General features: G+C 39.5%; 1 protein-coding gene and 1 long non-coding RNA gene across 2 annotated transcripts in view; one reads left to right on the forward strand and one right to left on the reverse strand.

Moving 5' to 3' along the window:
• Window positions 1–19179, forward strand: part of MAP3K2 (mitogen-activated protein kinase kinase kinase 2) — a 100260-nt gene that overhangs the window by 34498 nt on the left and 46583 nt on the right. The window contains exons 2-5 of the mRNA XM_034785287.1: window positions 3565–3634; window positions 9979–10118; window positions 13389–13429; window positions 17022–17121. Of these exons, the coding sequence (XP_034641178.1) occupies window positions 3628–3634; window positions 9979–10118; window positions 13389–13429; window positions 17022–17121 (288 nt within the window). The 5' untranslated portion in view covers window positions 3565–3627. The remainder of the gene's footprint in view (window positions 1–3564; window positions 3635–9978; window positions 10119–13388; window positions 13430–17021; window positions 17122–19179) is intronic.
• The window catches only part of LOC117884688, a 47766-nt gene continuing 33959 nt past the window's right edge, over window positions 5373–19179 (reverse strand). The window contains exon 3 of the long non-coding RNA XR_004647624.1: window positions 5373–6688. This is a non-coding gene — a long non-coding RNA (uncharacterized LOC117884688). The remainder of the gene's footprint in view (window positions 6689–19179) is intronic.

The following is a 19179-nucleotide window of genomic DNA, read 5'->3' on the forward strand; positions in this document are numbered from 1 at the left end:
TGTTAGGTTGAACTTTGAATATATTTTCCCCTTCTGTAGCATAAGCTTTTAAAATAACTATGAGCATGTTCTGCTGTTGCAGGATTTGTTGGATACTGCTATATCTGAATTCAGAGACTGTGTTTAACACCATCTTCTATAAGTGCTGAGAATCTTAATAAAAAAAGTGACAAATTTTGAGTGCAGTTGTTACATGTAAAAAATATGATTATTTACTGTACAGTAATTGTGGGTTTTTAAAATGTTGTACATATATAGATTCCATTCCTGGAAACTCAAACAAGACTCTCGTGATCTTGATAGCACCAGCTTGGCTCAGGCAATTCTGGTACCCAGCCTTCATGAGACTTTCAATTTAGCCTCCAATAACATTGCCAGTGAGTCCAGACATTGTCTTCCTGAACAATGGGAACAGCTAGCATCCAAACTTGGCCTCTCTACTTCGCACATTCTGGATGCTGACCATCATCGAAAGAGCTTGTTCTAGAGATATCCAAAACATTCTCCTACAAAATGGAAAGGATGTTACAAGGGTCCCATACGCTGCACAGTGGAAAAGTTCTCCTTATTGGCAGAGCAACATCATATTTCTCCAACAGCAGCAAACATTCCTAAATACCTGGACTACTTAATGTTGTTAAAAAGATCAGGGCTTAAGTGGGTCTCAGATTATATTAAGATATGTCATCAGTTAGCTAGTTTAGATCCACCAGATCAAGTTAGGGCTTATTTCACTTGAGCTCAGGCAGTTTTTCAGAATTGTTCTCATCTCAGAAATATGTATAGCAGCTACTTGGGGATCAGTTCATACTTTCTCAAAACACCGTTTGTTGATAGGAGCATCTAGACTGAATGTCTTCTTTGGCAGAGCTGTTTTACAGGTTTACTGTTTGTGGGCCATAAAGAGTGATATATGTATGGCAAGCATTCAAAGAAGAAAAGTTACTTACTTTACAGTAACTGGTTCTTTAAAATGTGTTTTCCACATGTATATTCCACAACCCATCCTCCATGCCCATTTCTACAGCGTCTTACAACACCTAGATTCTGTATTGGTGAAAAAACGGTGAGGTTAGTTACCTCCTCTATGCCCTTTGTGCTCTTGGAGGATGGACACCAATGGATGCTGCTGGCCAAATGATTCTGATCTCAAGTGCATGGAGTGCATATGTACCAAAAGTGGAATCTATATGGACAAATGCTCAAAGAAGATACAAACATGCTTACTGTTATAATTTTAAGGATTCTGATCAGATTTTGCTCAGCTCCATGCTTTAATCTCTAAATTAGGAGGGCAAGTTTTAATGGCTATAAATAGTTACAAGAGCATAGTCTCTTCTTCCCGCCCCATTTCAGTATCTCTATAGTTCGTAATGGCCTGACTTACACTCCCCATTCTCCTTCTAGAGCCTATGGTGTTGTGATACTTGCTCTAGCAGAAAGGATCAAGGGGCTATTCCCTTCAGAGCTCCTTAACACTACTCTTTGCAGTGACCATAGTCTTTTGCTGCCAGGGAGAATGGCACCTAGAGAGTAATTACTTTCCCCATTGCCTAAAGGACACAGTCCCTGTGTGTTTCAAAGTCTCTTCTTGGTGTCTGAACTCTGATCCCACCGAGCTGAGTGATTTAAAAGTAGGCAGCTGTACGGAAGCAAGCTATTTTCAGTTTGTATAGAAACTTCCTAATTAAATAACCTTTTCTTTTCATTTAAAGAAAAAACATTTTGTGCCTTAAATGTTGCCAGATGCTTTAGTAAATTAAAAGGAAAAACGTGTGGATGTCTTTTTGTGTGCTTGATCCTGTAACGTAAACCACTGCACATGTGTATGGCATCATTGAAGTCAGTGGGAGGCCACAAGTGGAAGAGTGTGCTTGCCAGTTCTGTTTCCAGGGTTGAAGTCTGTTCTTGTTTTATTTGTACTATTGGAGCACCGAAGAACGGGGGACAGTGGTGCTAAGTGATATACAGACATAGATCAATTAGGAAGTGTGCTTTTCTGATTTTTCTCATGATCCTAGCGTGGTTTAAGATATGGTGATAACTATACTTTGCATACTTTGCCACGACTCTTTTTGGATTGTTTACTATTATCCTATCTTGGCTTTCTCTACAGCTTTTATCTTGGGCTGTAAGGTGACTGGGGGATTCTGAATGTATGAATATATAGTGTATGTAAACAGTTGACCTGGAACTTTTCCAACTATTGAGAGTCAAAGGTAGTCCTTTTTGTTTTTAGGAGGATTTCCTCTTCATGTGTGACAAGGATTAGGGTTTGGCTATAAATTCTAGTGCCATCATACTTCATTTGTCTGAGTGCTTTGACTAGATGTGTCTCTATTCAGTGATCATTTGCATTTTTTCCTTATAAATTGTGTGTAAATATCTTTAAAAGAAATTGAGAAATGTAAATACAAATACTTGATTATGGCTGTGATTGTAAACATGTGTATAGTCACATAATATCTGCAAGTTAGCACATTGCATATACTAAGAAATTAGTTCTGAAAATATTATATTTGTGCAGTGGGGACCAAATTAAGGTGAACCATAAATCTGAATTTCCTGACTTTGCCCCCCCCCCCCCCCAAAAAAAAAAGTCTTGATTATAATGTGTGTGGAGGAACACATTGTTCCCTCTTGTGGGAGGGGATCCAGGAGGAAGAAAACCCAGCAGAAGAATTCTTTTTTGGAGAAACTTGGAGATAATGAGTTGTTGAACCTTCTGCCAAATCTTTCATTTGTTATCAATTCACTCCATTTAATATCTAGTATTTTCCTTAGGCATTTGCTGTCATAGGCATTTATATAGCTGTCTATGCTTCAGTGCAGTGATCCCCAAACTGTAGGGCATGCCTCCCTAGGGGGACACAGAGGAACATTCAGGGGTGTGTGGCAGGGCCCAGGCCAGTCCCCATGGGGGATGAGGAGGGATGCCACCCAACTTAGCTGTACCCCCTGCCTCAGCTCCTGGCCCCACCCTCAACCCCCGGCTGCAGCTTCTCTCTCATCCCTGGCCCCGCTCCCATCCCTAGCTGCGGCCCCAGTCTCGACCCTCTTACTCCTGTCTGTGGCTTAAGCCCCCCTAGGGTGACCAGATGTCCTGATTTCATAGGGACAGTCCCGAGTTTTGGGTCTTTTTCTTATATAGGCTCCTATTACCCCCCACTCCCTGTCCTGTTTTTTTCACACTTGCTGTCTGGTCACCCTAGCCCCCATCCCCCGGGGTCTCAGCCTTGCTCCCAACTATGGGTGCGGACAGTGGTAAGGTGGGCGGGGAGGGGCACAACATGAAAAGTTTGGGGTCATTGCTCTAGTGGATTTTCAGCTTTCACATCCATTTGTTGAGGCAGAAATAACTGAAATGAAGATTCATAATTTGGTCTTTAAATTGTAGTTGTGTTCGATTAAAACTTTGAGTTTCAGACCTGGTTTAAAACTCTCAAGAAATATAGGAGTTAGTGCAAATAGTTATTATACTTCACATGTAAAATTTTTTACACTTTAAACCTTTACTCTTAAGTTTTCAGTACTTATGTGTTTTTTAATTGTTTTTCTCTTTAGAAAATAAATGAATGCTAATGGGACAGCCATTTCCCTGAAGTTCAGGTTTTCAGGCTGGCTGCCATGATGGGTAAGTTACCTATAAGTGGAATTCAATTAAACTGTTACCTTGGCTAAATTCCTAGTGAAAAGAACAAGACCACTTATGTAATTAAAATTTTTATTATGGAAGTGTATGTTATGGCTTTGATAGTTGTACATGAAAAAAATTGCAAATTGTTGACAAAATTACAACACTTGCTCTGTGGATATAGAATAAATTTAAAAGAAATTGAAATATGTTAAAGTATGGAAATATGCTGTTCGAATACACAACGTTCACTCTTTAATGACACCATGGGGGGCAAAATCTTTCTTCAAAAATTATTTTAATCTAATCTGAGACTACAAACACTCAAATGCCTTAATCATAAGCACATTTGATGCCTAGTTTCACTACTAGGTGGCGTTAAGGCTGTCTAGGTGTCCTCACTATGCATTTCTGTACCTCAAAATGTTTGGATTTTTTGTTACATTTAACCTGAATTTTTGGGGTTTATGATGCTTAGTTTTTGGAATAATTACACCATCCCAATTTTAACCTAAAATACTGATATGTACTCTCAACCGTAACTCTATTTTAGTGTATTCTTTGTCTGGGAGTTATGATATAACTGATTTTTGTGTGAGTGTTAGTCCTAGTCTGGTACTTTAAAAAAATTAATGAGCCAGGATTGTTTAAGAATATAGTGCTTTTCATGCTGCTAATGTTTCTGCACACACTGAAATTTGTAAGTACAGGGATTTTGTCAAATTATAACATGTATTAGATGTTAAATTGCATTTAATGTCCTCAAGCTAAAACTTAATTTCTTATTTTTATCAAATACAGTGGTCTAGCATGCTTCTTCTTTATAAGTAGGGCCCCTACCAAATTCACAGTCCATTTTGATCAATTTCATGGCCGGAGGCAACAGAGGGTCCTGTGGCACCTTTAAGACTAACAGAAGGAGGGTTTTAAAATTGGTCAATTTAATGTTTTCAGATATTTACATCTAGAAATTTCATGGCGTTGTAACCATGAGGTTCCTGACCCAAAAGAGGGTTGTGGGGGGTTGCAAAGCTGATGTCGGGCAGTTGCGGGATTGCCACCCTCACTTCTTTATTGCCTTAAGAGCTGGGCTTTGAAGGCCACAGTCACAGAGTTTCCTGCAGCTGGGGGAGATTCTTGGAGGTGAGTCTGATCTCCCCAGTGCTGCTGGAAGTGCCCCTGCCATTCACCTGGCTCCAGCTGCTAGTCTTCCAGGTTGGTGAGGGATGGGATTACTTCTTCCCCTGCACAGCCACTCTCAAGGGGAGATCATACCCATGGAGCCCTGAAAATACATGGATATCAGCTTTATATCCATGGATATCCACATCTGCAGATGTGTATATCCTTGGACCATTTTTGCGGATAGCAGCGTGGCTGCAAATACAAATTATGTATCCGCACAGGGCTATGACGGTAAGAGCTGGGTGGGCAGCTGTGAGGAACACAGCGCAGACCCTCTACCTGCCCTTGGCGGGGGGTTTGAGGGGCAGGGACACGGACAGGGGGCTGCTTGGGAACCCTATCTAGGGCAGGTGGAGGGTCCGCCACAGCTGCCTGCCCGGCTCTTACTGTGGCCGGGCTGTGGGAAAGAGGCACCCCCTCTTTCTCCCTCCCCATTCCCCTCCCATAGCCAGGTCAGGGGGAGAGGTGCTGTGGAGGGGAGCGTGGGTCCCTCTACCTGCCCTGGGTGGGAGGCCTGTGTCCCTGCCCCCGGCCCGTGTCCCTGCTCCCAGGGCTTCGACCCAGGGCAGGTGGAGGGACTTAGGCTTCCCACCGCTGCCAGCACAACTCTCCCCAGTGTGGCTCCGACTGGGGGAGGTGGGCGGTGGTTCATGGCACGAGGCAGCTGTGGGGAGCTGCGGTGGACCTTTCACCTGTCGCAGGTAATCTGCTCCTCATGTCTGATCTGCGCCACTTCCTTAGTAGCTGGTAGGGGAACCCAGGCCCACTCTCTACACTGTTTTCCAGTCCAGGAACCCTCAACCGAGCAGCTCTGGGCTTTTACTCTTCCAGCCCTTACTGCTCCTTCCCTGGACTGCTTCCTACTCAGTCCATGCAGCTTCTTGCTCTTCCCCTTTGTGTCAGGGAGTACAACTGCCGGTTTCCTCTCTGACAACCTACCAACTTCCTCTCTATATAGACCAGCTGAGCTCCTCCCCCAAACTGAACTTCATCTGCAATTAGGCCCTAGCACTCCCTATGTTTCCTCCAGGTGCAGCCTAAGGTTAATTGGTCTAATTTACCTGTGTGGGGTGGACACCCCATCACACTTGGTATTCTTCTTTGAGTGGTGTCCCTAGGGGTGCTCCACTTCAGGACTGTGTGCCCATCCATGTGCTTTTGATGGGAGATTTTTGGGAACAGTGCTTGTTCGGCCCGTGCATGCGCCCTACTCATCCTTGTGCCCCATACCAACGACGTATAGGGCTGCCCAGGCAAACTGCCCTCTGTTCCTTCTCAACCGCCTTCGGCTTGAAGCAGAACGTCAACCCATGCCCACTTTACTCAATTTCTAGTATAGTTTTAGTTTAATAGTTTGTCGTTCCCCTTTTGTTCAATTTTCCCGACTGAGGGTTGATTCTGAACTTCTGCTTTGGGGTATGGCAAGGTCCCGAGGCTTTAAGGTCTCTCCTGCCAGCAAGCTATCCCAATCAATGACCACCATTCTTGGTTCCTCTGCTATTTGGGAGACACCCATCTCCCCCAAGAAGTGTAAAATTTGCTCCTCCTTCAAAAGCAGATCTTGGGAAAACAGGGAGATCAAATGAGAGAGTAAGCCCTAAGACTAGCTTCTGACCCAGGCTCTGAGAACTCTTCTGCACACAGGCCTCCGAGTACTCTTCATGTCTCGTAGACTTCAGGATCCCGGTCGCCAAGAGTCTCAAAGGATCCATGCGTTGCTACCCTGTCTGCCTCCGAGTCTTGGTGACCGGCTCAGGAGAGGCAGCACCTGTATTGATGGCTGCAGTAAAGAGAGCTTCATTTCTAAATCTCTGGGTACCAACAAGAAAAGTAGGAATACTAGATGGCTTAAGAAATCTTGGTCATCACCTAAGAAGTAAAGAACAAAATTGTCAGACACACAGATGAACATAATTTGTTGGGGAATAGTTAACATGGTTTTTGTAAAGGGAAATCATGTCTCACTGATCTACTAGAATTCTTTGAGGGGGTCAACAAGCATGTTGACACCTCACACAATTGTATTGTCATCATCACCTGATAAAGCTGTACTACCTCCCCCACCTTCCATGGCAGATGACTTCAGGTAGTTCAGCAACTGATGAAGCACATTGCTGATATGCTTCAGATCCTTTGATCCAGGTTCAGGATTCTCATCATAAACTCCACCATAAATCATAGTAAAGAGCAAGTGTGCATCAGTTGGCTTGCTTGAGAGTATTGCAGTAAGAAGCAGATCTGCTCTTAATTTTTCCCTTGGTAGGAAAATTTTAGAGGTTTTATACCGTTATTACGAAAGCAGATTTTCACTATTGGTTAGTTCCAAGTAAAACTTTTGACCTACTTATTTTAACAGTGTCCCATTAAGATAAACGTAGTTGTATCCAGGGAGAGCCATGGAAATGGGTTTATTAGAAATTCAGGATTAAAATAAGTCTCAAAGTTTTCCTTTACATGTTGGTCTATTGTAAGAAATGGAATGTTCAGGAGAGATTGCTTGGTCTTGCTCTTCTTTCTGTGTGGCATACATGCATTCCTCTCTTTTAAAACAGATATATTTTGGGAAGCCTGATACTTGAATTGTTTGGCGTAGTGATGTCCAGGAATGGCCTTGTTAAATTGTAGTGATGCAAATAGAAAAATATTATTAGTGCAGAAGTATTATCCATCGGTGATTACTAACAAAAACGAGGGAGAGACGCTTCCTTGAAAAGTGGGAGTTTATTAATTTCTTTCATTTTAAATATGATTTAGAATATTCCTAATTCTAGGAATGGAAGGCTCCTCTAGGTGTAGCTGTTTCGGTATAAAGACTGTAAACTAGATTTAAATTATTTGAATGTATCGAATCATCATCCTTCATCCCACACAAACTCTAGGGTAGCTCACTGCTATTGGCTAATGATAGCTACATTTTTAACATCTTCGGTTGTGTGCAGACCCTTACAATTGTGGTGTTACTGCACTCATATGGTACTGTTATCAATATTTTATGACCATTCTTGCAGTACTAAAGACAGGAAATGGTATTTTTGAACTTGCCAGTCTTTTTATCTTTAAATGAGTTTACCATAACTTGTTTTTTATTTTTGAGTTCAGTTTGATCAATGAGCAAGAATAGATAATTAATACTTATTTAGAGCTCTGTGACTCTCAAAAATGTGTCCCTTCCACCAACAGAAATTGGTCCAATAAAAGATATTACCTTACCTCCCTTGTCTAACTAATTTTAGGCATTCATGGCCAAAGGTCTTTGGATAATTTAAAAAAATAAAAATCTGTATTATATTTACTGTTTACATTAAACAGTCGTTTATGCATTATACAAGTTTGTATTTTATTCTTTTCAACCATTTTTTAGTGTTCAGCATAAACGACAGCTTAAAAGGACCATGACAGTGAAATATTGAGCTGCTGTAAATCCCAGTACAAGTTATTTTAAAGAAGAGAGAAGTTAGCTAGATGAACATGGAATCACTGTTATCCACAGATCTTCCTTTCCTTGTGTAAGGTGATGTTGGCATAAATGAACAGTATCAGTAGCAAATCCTATAGCTGAGGAATCACCATATTTGTCGGTGACATCTGACTTAGCCCTGACACCTCTTCAAGTGAGAGCACGTTATTCTTGCTTGCTTCCTACTTCTGCAAAATTAACATTATAACAAAATTGCATTTCACAAGAATGCTTGTCAAGGATCATAAAATTGAATCTTTGAACCTGGCGTTCATTTATGCATAGGACCAATGCAGCCATTAATATTTAACTTCGATAACCTAATAGAGTTCTTCTACAGGGCTGACTACAGTGAATGGCATTCTATTAAAACATTAGAAACTCAGGTGTTTCACCTTTTGAAGGACTGATGGGATCATTTATACAGTTGTTTGACTTTGTATTGTCCTCAAAGGAGGGTTATGCATATTTAAAATGTGTTTCCAAGAAGAACTAAGTTTTAATATATGTAACTGTTCTCGCCCAGGCTTTCCCTGCTGTGCAAATGGCTTTAGTCATATGGAATATAAAGTCATGCGCTTACATAATCCATTTAAGCAGTTCTCTAGATTCTAGTGGGAGCTCTTCACCACCTATCTACATGAACTTTGCAGTAGAATTTGTCCTGAAGCTTGCTAATTAGTCCAGCATTAAGAAAATCTAGAGAGGAGTTATTCATTATATCACCGTTTAATATTTTTTGTGCGTGAGTAGTGGGATATTATTTCTTTCCTTTCACCTTCAAGTGTAGATTTATCCTTGGACACATTTGGAGTAAACTACAGGCCAATGTACATAGGAGCAACCCCTATGGTGTGGAGTTGAAGTAATGAAGGGTACGTTTCCCAACCACCCCTCAAAACCTCCAAACACTTTACTGTCCAATGTTTGTCCATCTTAATGTGGCTGTAGGACTAATTCTGACTTTTGGACACCTCTAATTAGAAGAGACCTTCGCTACTGAACACTTGCTGATTGCTCTCAATGTAGTTTTTACATTAGGTTCACTCTTCCAGCATTGCAACTGCAGCATTCTAAGGCAAAGAGGGGCAAGCAAGGATTCAATCAACAAGTGTTCAGTAGCAAAGGTCTCTTCTAATTAGAGTCCAATGCGTTGCTTTTTCAATGTCCCTGAGTTCTACTGGTTTAGGCTGGGGAAGAATGATACCCAGAGTAAATCCTTACTTTGGTCTTTCTGTGCTACAAACAAGGACTACCATAATAGTGCATCTTTACAAGTTGAAGATCTAATTTTTTTCTCACATTTTTCTAAGACTTTCACATGAAACAGCCTTTGAAACCCTTTCTCCTAGTTATAGTCTGCAGTTGTATCAAGGTGAATTGAATTGTCAGTCCTAATTTGTTGGGAAGCTGCTTTAAATTTTTGAAAAAAATTAAAATTTAAGTACTTTAACAATAAAAGTTGTTTATTTCCTTAAGCCCTGCTTATGATGTTACTTCCTGGAAACAAATTAAATGAAGAATATGTTTGTAATTGCAACATGCTAGCCACAGCATCTTTTATTTTTTATTAAGCTAATTGTGATGAATGTGTGCCTTTTCTTAAGTTTTTAGGAAACGTGTTTATTTTCCTAGTCAATTTTGAAATGCAGCTTTCAAGTGAAACAATGATTTTTTTTTTTTTTTATTTTTTTTTAAACAGATGATCAGTCTTTGAATTCAATCGAGCAGCAAGCTTTGAATTCAATCATGCAGGATTTGGCTGTCCTTCATAAGGCTAGTCGTCCTGCATTGCCAGTACAAGAAACAGGAAAACCAAAATCATCTTCACCCAAAAAACAGGTAATTTTCAGCATTCTTGTCTAACACAATGAACAATGTATATCATACTGTGACTTCTACAATTTTCCAATTGCAAAACTAAAGTCAGTGTTAATTGGGTGATTCTAATCTCCCGTGGATGCTGCATATTTTTGAAATTGGTTACAAAAATGAAGAGTAGTGTTTCAGGACACATTCTAAACGCATGCACACTAAATGTATCTGGTAAAGTAAAGCATCCACTTCCTACTCCCTAATTGATTTTTTAAAGTCAATAATCAGAGAGTTACACTAATTGTCAAGATCTCACTTTGGTTTGGATCAGTCTTTTTTGCTGACTTGTTTTAGGATTTTTATTTTAAAAGCAAAGTTTGCTCCATCCCTTCTTTGAATTGTTTCTTTAGCCTGAATTTAGTCATATACAACTGAATTGGACTATCCAGGTATTTAAACTGTCATATTAAAGGATGTTTGCAGTGGGGGAAATACATAGAGAAGGTATGAAAGATTTTTTCCATTTATTCGAAATACCAGGTCTTGTGAACTGTGTTTTTCCCCAGAGACTGTATGGGCAGCTGGAGAACTAGTGGAGATTGTGATATTGCAAAAGAGAATTGATAAAACTGAACAATTGGGTTGGGGGAGGAGCTTTTAGTCATAATGTTAAAATTTTATATTTATTTTGAAAAATAATATTCAGGGCTTTTGTGAGCTTCATAAAGAAGCAAAAAGCCACAGTTTTTCGCCTTCGTACAGTAGGTCACATTCTGCACATTCTGTATAAGGGCATGTGAATAGCATTGCTCATGATAATAATCCCATGGAATTAAATGGATGTTTATTGGGTTGCGCCCTGAATTGGTGGTCTATCAAGACATTTGAATTTTTACATGTATTTGTCTATTAATCTATTTTATCTTCAGTATTTGGAAGAAGGGGGGGATCATTCCTTATTGGTGGCTTAAAAGCCTTAGATATTCCACTTGTAATAAACGAGGAATTGTGATTGGAATTCTCCGTTTATGAGCATAAATTTGATGACGTTGGTATTACTGAAACCTGATGGGTTGATTCACACAATTGGAATGTTAAAATGATAATACCGATTTAGGAAGGATTCAGCGGGCAAAAAGGGAGGAGGAGTGGCCCTCTGTCATAAATGGCATTATCTGTTTCTGAGTCACTGATAACTTGGAAGAAAATGATCTTGAATGCTTATGGATCAATATCCTAACAGATAAAGCACAAGATGGGGTACTAGTTGGTGTCTGCTATAGTCCTCCCAATCACACTAGGGACCAGGATGACAACCTCCGTATGTACCTATTTACAATGTGTAGGGGAAAGAACTGTGTGATCATGGGGAACTTCAGTTTGAGTGACGTGCTGGAGTTCTCATGCTGCCCGTATTAAAACAGCCTTGGAATTCCTAAACATTATAGATGACAGTTTCTGAACTCAAAAAGTGTTGCAGCCAATATGGGGGTAATTCTTTCTTAGACCTTGTCCTAACAGATAAAGAAGAACTGATTACAAAACTAAAAATTAATGGTAGCTTAGATACAAGCTTGTATCATAATATGCAAGCAGAATAAAGTCCAAACCAGTAATAGGTGTACTTGGTGCTTTAACAGGTGCTTTCACAAAGCTGAAAACAATTATCAGCCAAATCATCTGGGAGGAAGAATTTAATCAGAAAAAATGTGAATGATAATTGTGAATAATTTAACACCTTACTAGCTGCCCAGAGAGTCATAATCAAAAAAGAAGGCTCTAGTGGTTAAAAAAACTGACCTGGGTTAGAGGGGAAGTGACGGCAGCTGTAAAGTGTGTGCATATATTAAGATATAAAACAAGTTTTTAAAAATATATTGGGAACAAAAAGAATCCTGACAGTAGTATTGGTCCATTACTAGATGGAAATGGTAGAATTATCAATAATAGTGCAGAAAAAACAGATGTGGCTCAATAAATATTTCTGTCCTGTATTTGGGGAAAAACAGATGATATGGTCTCATCATATGGTGATAACACTCTTTAACATCCTCCAGAGATATTAGTGGAATGGAAAGTTGGCCATTTTTAAATCAACATGCCCAAATAACAGGCATCCAAGAATTTTAAAAGCGCTTGCTGAGGAGCTGACTGGACCATTAATGTTGAACTTCAATAAGTCTTTGAGCACTGGGGAAGTTCCAGAAGACGGGAAGAAAGCTAATGTTGTGCCAATTTTAAAAAGAGTAAATGGGATGACCCAGGTAAATTATAGGCTTGTCTGACTGACCTTGATCCTGGGCAAGATAATGGAGTGGCTGATATGGGACTCCTTTAATAATTAATTAAAGGAGGATAATCTAATTAATGCAAATCACATGGGTTTAGGGAAAATAGATCCTGTTAAACTAACTTGTAATCTCATTTAAAAAAAAATCAATTATGGTTGATACAGCTAATAGTGTTGGTATAATATCCTTAGAGTTCTGTGAGGTGTTTGACTTGGTACCGCATGACTTCTTGATTAAAAAACTAGAAAGATCTAAAATAAAAATGGCACACGTTAAATGAATTAAAAACTAGATAACTGATCAGTCTGAAAAAGTAACTGAGTTGGAAATCCATTGAGCTGGTGTGTTTCTACTGGGGTCCCGCAACGTTCTGTTCTCAGTTATTTTAATATTTCTGTTAATTATCTGGAAGAAGACCTAAAAACATCACTGATAAAGTTTACAAATGACACAAAAATTGGGGCGCAGTAAATAAGGAAGGGTAAAGGTCACTGATTCGGAGCGTTTGGTAAAGTGGGCACAAACAACTTATATGCATTTTAATACAGCTAAATGTAAATCAGGGGTCAGCAACCTTCGGCACACGACCCATCAGGGTAATCCGCTGGCGGTCCGCGAGACATTTTGTTTATGTTGACAGTCGACAGGCACGGCCCCCCACAGCTCCCAGTGGCTGTGGTTCACCGTTCCTGGACAATGTGTGTTTTTTCTCACACAAATATTTAGTTTAGATCAAAACCATCCTTTTGATCCTCATGGATTTCCGGACTTATCATATCTGATACCTTAGCAGAAGAAAGTCTTCCACTTATCTGTTAGTTTCTGCCAAAATGTTCAGTAAGCAAGAAAAGAGTGTAATTAAACCTTATGGGCCCTCTAAAGATTAAACAAAATGTCTGAGAATGTTAAATGTATTTTTATGGTTTTCTGAATAAGAATTTGTCACCAACTAATAATTTATAATGGCCTTTTTAAAAATATATATAATTTCTCTCTTTCATTACAGAATGATGTTAGAGTCAAATTCGAACACCGAGGTGAAAAAAGGTAAGACAGGAAAAGATAAACTATTTTAATGCATTTCTGTTGCTAGTTTATGAATTTTATTGCTATTTCTCTGCTAGTGTCCCAAAGAAACCATTAAAAGTACTTGATAGAAATTGATGTACATACATGGCTTAAGAGAAGTAGAATAGTCAGCACAAATAAGCAGAAAATAGAAATGTATAATTTAAACAGAATTGTCAAATATGATTTACTTAGATGTAAATTCCAAAGAATGGACCTGATTCTTTAAATGCTGTCTTATGAATAACTTTATTCACATGAATGAAGTCACTGGGACTTATGCTCATATGAATAAGTGGTTGCAGGATCAAGCCCTACATTAGTAAGAAAAGGAAACATTTTGATTTGCCCTTTCTGTACTGACTGTGATTTTGTGGGAAAATCCTAACTGGAAATTCTGCTATAGGAAAGACTTCTGAGATTTGTAACTGCGCTGTTCTGATTGGTTTCTACTGAAACTTCAGTTCAAATATAACTTCGTGTTGGGGGGCAGAGAGTGAGATATTCAAAAGCTTAAAAAGCATAATTAAAGCTAAGATGTATGATTCCATCTCCCCTATGTGGAAGTCTCCCACTTTCCTTCATGCATCTCATTTGCTTGGAATCTGTTTCTCAACTGGTTTGCCATGCCTCATTTTTCTTCTCCAAGTACTTCCTGCCAATTTGCTTCTTCCAGTAGACCTTCCTACAGAGTAATGATCACAAATTAAACTATTGAACATTAACTCAAATTAAAAAAAGATCTAAAAAATTCTGATCATATTCATTGTGTAAATTGTAAACTCTTCCGAGCAAAGACCTTTATCTTCATATTGGTGGGCGTGAAACACCAAGCACGCTCAGTACTATGTAACCAATAATAACGATGATAGAGAACCCTATTTTTAACAATAGCAAATGCAAGAGTTCTCTTTTCCTTTTTAAAAAACAAAACCAAAATTACACTAAAGCCTGTGCTACTGGTTACCAGTCGTTAGTGGCCTGTAAAATCTATCAATGCAAGTTCTTCCATGCTAATCAGAATGCAGCGTGGCCACCTTTTAAAATGGCTAGAAAAATAGAAGTACTCTTAGTGGCCATTACCAGACTTCACTATCTGTGTCTGAAATTGTAATTGAAATGTATTAGCACATCATTCATGGAAGAGTGTTTTATGTAATGCAAAATACATCCTTATAGCTGCCTTTAAAAATAAGACTATTTCAGGCTAGATAGAAGTGATTTGGAGCGAATGCCCAGGTGATATTGGAGGCACAAGGTGGGTGAGTTAACTTTTTTTATTGGACCCACTTCTGTTGGTGAAAGAGGCAACTTTCACCACCAACAGCAGTGGGGCCAATAAAAAAATGTTAACTCACCCACCTTGTGCCTCTAATATCCTGGGACCAACATAGCTACAACTGCAAACAGGTGATACTGGACAGACCAAGTCCAATATGCAGGTTGAGCTCTGATGTTCTGTGTAAGAACATGCAGCTCCAAAGATACCAGGATGGTGTGGCACAGTGGACATAGGCAAAACGAACAGGAGTACTTGTGGCACCTTAGAGACTAACAAATTTATTAGAGCATAAGCTTTCGTGGACTACAGCCCACTTCTTCGGATGCATACAGAGTGGAATAGGGTTATGCAATAAATAAATATTTTGAATGGTGCTTCTACATTGTTGTGAAATAGGAGGCAGAAAGGAGGAGTCCGAAGCTATTCATGAGTTCCTAAGATAATATATATGGCATTCTAAACTGATAGCCAAAGTCTTCTAGTAAGCAAAGTTCCAAGCTTGCTGAATGCACAATTGACTAAAGTGAGAAAGGAAAGAGACTTTCCTTAATGACCTAGCTTCTGTCCTCCTTTCCCCAAGAAAACAATGTTCTTACTGGTATGTTGGTTAATGAAGACCCAGATAAAAGGGACCATTAGCCATTGTTAATTTTCCAGTGTAATATCCATAAAATTCAAGTGGAATTTCTCTTCAGGATTTGTGCTTATCTGCCTCGGTAACTTAGAATAGAGATGAAGCAAAAGTCTGTTATATGGCCTTTCTGCTGAAATAATTTAATAGCCTCTATTTGAGAGAGATTTGTACATAATGGAAGCTCTGAGAGTGACACACATTTAGGATCTTTAGTTTTGGTGGCATTCAGCTAATAGGAAATCTTTAATTTGAGTTTATAATCCACATTTTAGAAAATTTTAAGGGAATTTTACGTAAAAGAAACACTGAGTGTTGAGGGTCTCAGAAATTTAACTACATCATATCTTTCAAAAACGGGGGTGAGTGGATGGTATTTTTAAGCTCTCCTCCTGATTCTAGAAAATTTGTTAGCTAGTTAAAATGAAGGTGGTAATATTGATGTAATTCAGGGGTTGGCAACCTTTCAGAAGTGGTGTGCCGAGTCTTCATTTATTCATTCTAATTTAAGATTTTGCATGCCAGTAATACATTTTTAGAAGGTCTCTTTCTATAAGTCTATAATATATAATTAAACTGTTGTTGTATGTAAAGTAAATAAGGTTTTTAAAATGTTTAAGAAGCTTCATTTAAAATTAAATTGAAATGCAGAGCCCCCCGGACCGGTGGCCAGGACCTGGGCAGTGTGAGTGCCACTGAAAATCAGCTCGTATGCTGCCTTTGGCACGCGTACCGTAGGTTGCCTACCCCTAGAATTCTAACTCTTCTGCTGGTCAACCCATTACTAGCCTACATCCTGTTTTTCTTAGGGCAGGTCTACACTACAAATTTACATCGGCACATCTGGTGAAGATGCTCAAAGCTTCTGTCACAGCCTCTGTTTGTCAGAGGGTGGAGATGGATGGCAGGAGAGAGATCACTTGATCATTGCCTGTTAGGTTCACTCCCTCTGGGGCACCTGGCATTGGCCACTGTCAGTAGACAGGATACTGGGCTAGATGGACCTTTGGTCTGACCTGGTACGGCCTTTCTTATGTTCTAAGCCAATGGACGAGAGCTCTCTCATTGGCTTAACTCCACCTCTGCAAGAGGAGGTAGCTTCTCCCACTGACATAGCTATCCTGCCGTCATAGCTCTGTCTACACACGTACGTGTGTGTGTGTGTGTGTGTGTGTGTGTGTTAAGGTCAGTATAACTACTTTGTTTGGGGTGTGGATTTTTCACATCCCTGAGTGGCGTAATTATACCGAAGTAAGTATGTTGTGCAGATCAAGCCTCAGTGATAGCTGCCTCCACTGTTCTACTTAGTTCTGTTAAACAGAAGTTATTGAAATTTACAAGAATCCTCCATTCTGGAATACTTGGAGCAGGTTCTGGAATATTTAATGCCGTGTGTGCTCACCAGAATGAAGCAATATGCAAGTTACTAAAGCACAGCTAGCAGGACCTAATTTTATGCCTACTAACTGAGTGTTCCTTTAATTTTTACTGCAAAAGATGCCTTTTTTAAATTTATTCTGCATATTAAGGCAGCAAATATTTTGTAAACTGTTTCTTCTTTTTCCTGTTATAAGATTACTCATGGGTAATTCATGAATAAACAATGATCCTTTCAAATTAGTGAAAAAAATTTCCAAAAATTATTTTTTCTGTTACAGGATTCTACAGTTTCCCAGGCCTGTCAAACTAGAAGATCTTGCATCTAAAGCTAAAGTTGCTTTTGGACAGCCTATGGACTTGCATTACAGCAATAATGAGGTAATATTCTGCCTTCCTGAATCCTCAGTTTCCCATATTCTAATGTATTAATGGTTTTGACAGCTGAACATTTCAAGACTGAAATCCAAGGTATTTTCATGATGACTGAAGGCCACCTGATGGCCTCCTGCATAAAAAGCTGCAGAAGGGCCAAGGTTAGTCGCTTCTGCCTTGAGTTTGCAGGGTTCTCCGCTGCACCATTCCGTCAGGTGAATGGGATTTGTCTAAACAGGGATAAGGCAGAGGGCACAGACCCAAGATTTTGTAGGGAGGCAGCATGCTCTGGTGGATGGGACACCAGACTGGGGAAGGGAATGGGGGTGTGAATTTGATTTTTATTCCCAGCTTTGTCACTGACCTGCTATGTGACTTTTGGCAACTCATTTAATCTCTTTGTGCCTCCCTTCCTTTTTGTAAAATGTGGATGATATTTACCCTCACCGTAAAGTGCTTTGAGATCTAAAAATTAATATTATGTAAGTGTAAAATACTATTACTAGTATTGGAACATTTGAGTAAAGAGCCAGACCTTCTGTCTCATTTCTGGACTTAATTGTTTTCTTCCTCCTAGTTCCTCTAGGCAGCATAGCCAACTGGGGGGCCTCAGAAAAACGGGTGCCCTTGCACCGCAACCCGCTCTGCCCACCCGCCCGGCTCTCCTGCTGGTAGGAGCACGGGGGCGGGGGGCAGCAGAGGGAGCTACTGCAGGCGGAAGGGATAGGGAGGGGCCCCCACTTGCTCTGGCCCTGGGCCCCACAAAAGGGTAATCTGCCTCTGGGCATATGAATGAATTTTCTGCTCCTCTTGTTCCTCTTGAGTTAAAATGAGAAAGGAGAAGTGTGTTAGAAACAACCTACCACTGTTAAGCTAATAAATATTAGAAACTACTGTTTACCTTTTCTTCCCTAACCATTTGTTTGGTTTTGTCCACTTGTTGTATCATAATTAAGATCTTTGAGGTAGGACTAGGTATTTCACTAGGAGGGTGGTGAAGCACTGGAATGGGTTACCGAGGGAGGTGGTGGAACCTCCATCCTTAGAGGTTTTTAAGGCCTGGCTTGACAAAGCCCTAGCTGGGATGATTTAGTTGGTGTTGGTCCTGCTTTGAACAGGGGGTTGGACTAGATGACCTCCTGAGGTCCCTTCCAACCCTGATATTCTATGATAGGACAGTCTTTACTCTACTTTATATCTCTACAGTGACCATTATGATGATGTCCCAATCCCTGATTATGGGTTTTAGGTTCTAACATAATACAAATACTAATTAATAGCTTAGTTTCTGGTTTTATTCTAAAATGTCCCCCCCCCCCCAGACACACACACCCCGTTTGATTGTGTTTTTCTTTGGGTAACATGGAGGTTAATTGATTGCTAGAGAACCAAATTTGCAAAATGTTTCATTCCTCAAATTTCATTACAATAGTTACTTGTGGGCAGGGAAAATCCATTGATATAGACCAGTATTTTGCAGTTTCTTTATATAAACAGGAGATATTTCCATTCCAATTTGATTAAAATCTGGTTATGGTTTAAAAAAATGTTAATTATAATTTAAGTGGATTTTAGTTGGCAATTTGTGACCCTGGCCTAGGCAAATGATAAATTCAATTCATGCCTTCCTAGTGAGGCCTGTATTTATCCCATGTAGGAATGTTCCTGTCTGGCACCCTTCCTTGATTAATGTAATTACTTAATAGATAAGTCATTGGTGAATGTGTATAAACAACATTACTGTTTTAAAAATTGTATTTTGAATGTATATTATGAGAGATGACGACAAAATACATAATGATGTAGAAAAGAAGTTATATGAGCTCGGGGGGGAAAGGTACAGTGATTTATTATGATACTTCTATGTGGGAGAACGAAGAAAATATACTAGAAGATGCTACACATGTATCTAAAGTTGCAGAAAATGTTACATTGTATATTTTGAAATGGTTGTTACTTTGTAATGAATGCCTGCTTCATAATGCTTTACAGATTAGAAGGCAAAGTTAAAATTGTGATTCAAATTTAATATTATTTCCTGATTCTCTTCAGTGCCTGACTGAG

This window comes from Trachemys scripta, chromosome 11, assembly GCF_013100865.1.
Source record: "Trachemys scripta elegans isolate TJP31775 chromosome 11, CAS_Tse_1.0, whole genome shotgun sequence".
Classification (NCBI taxonomy): Eukaryota; Metazoa; Chordata; order Testudines; family Emydidae; genus Trachemys; species Trachemys scripta.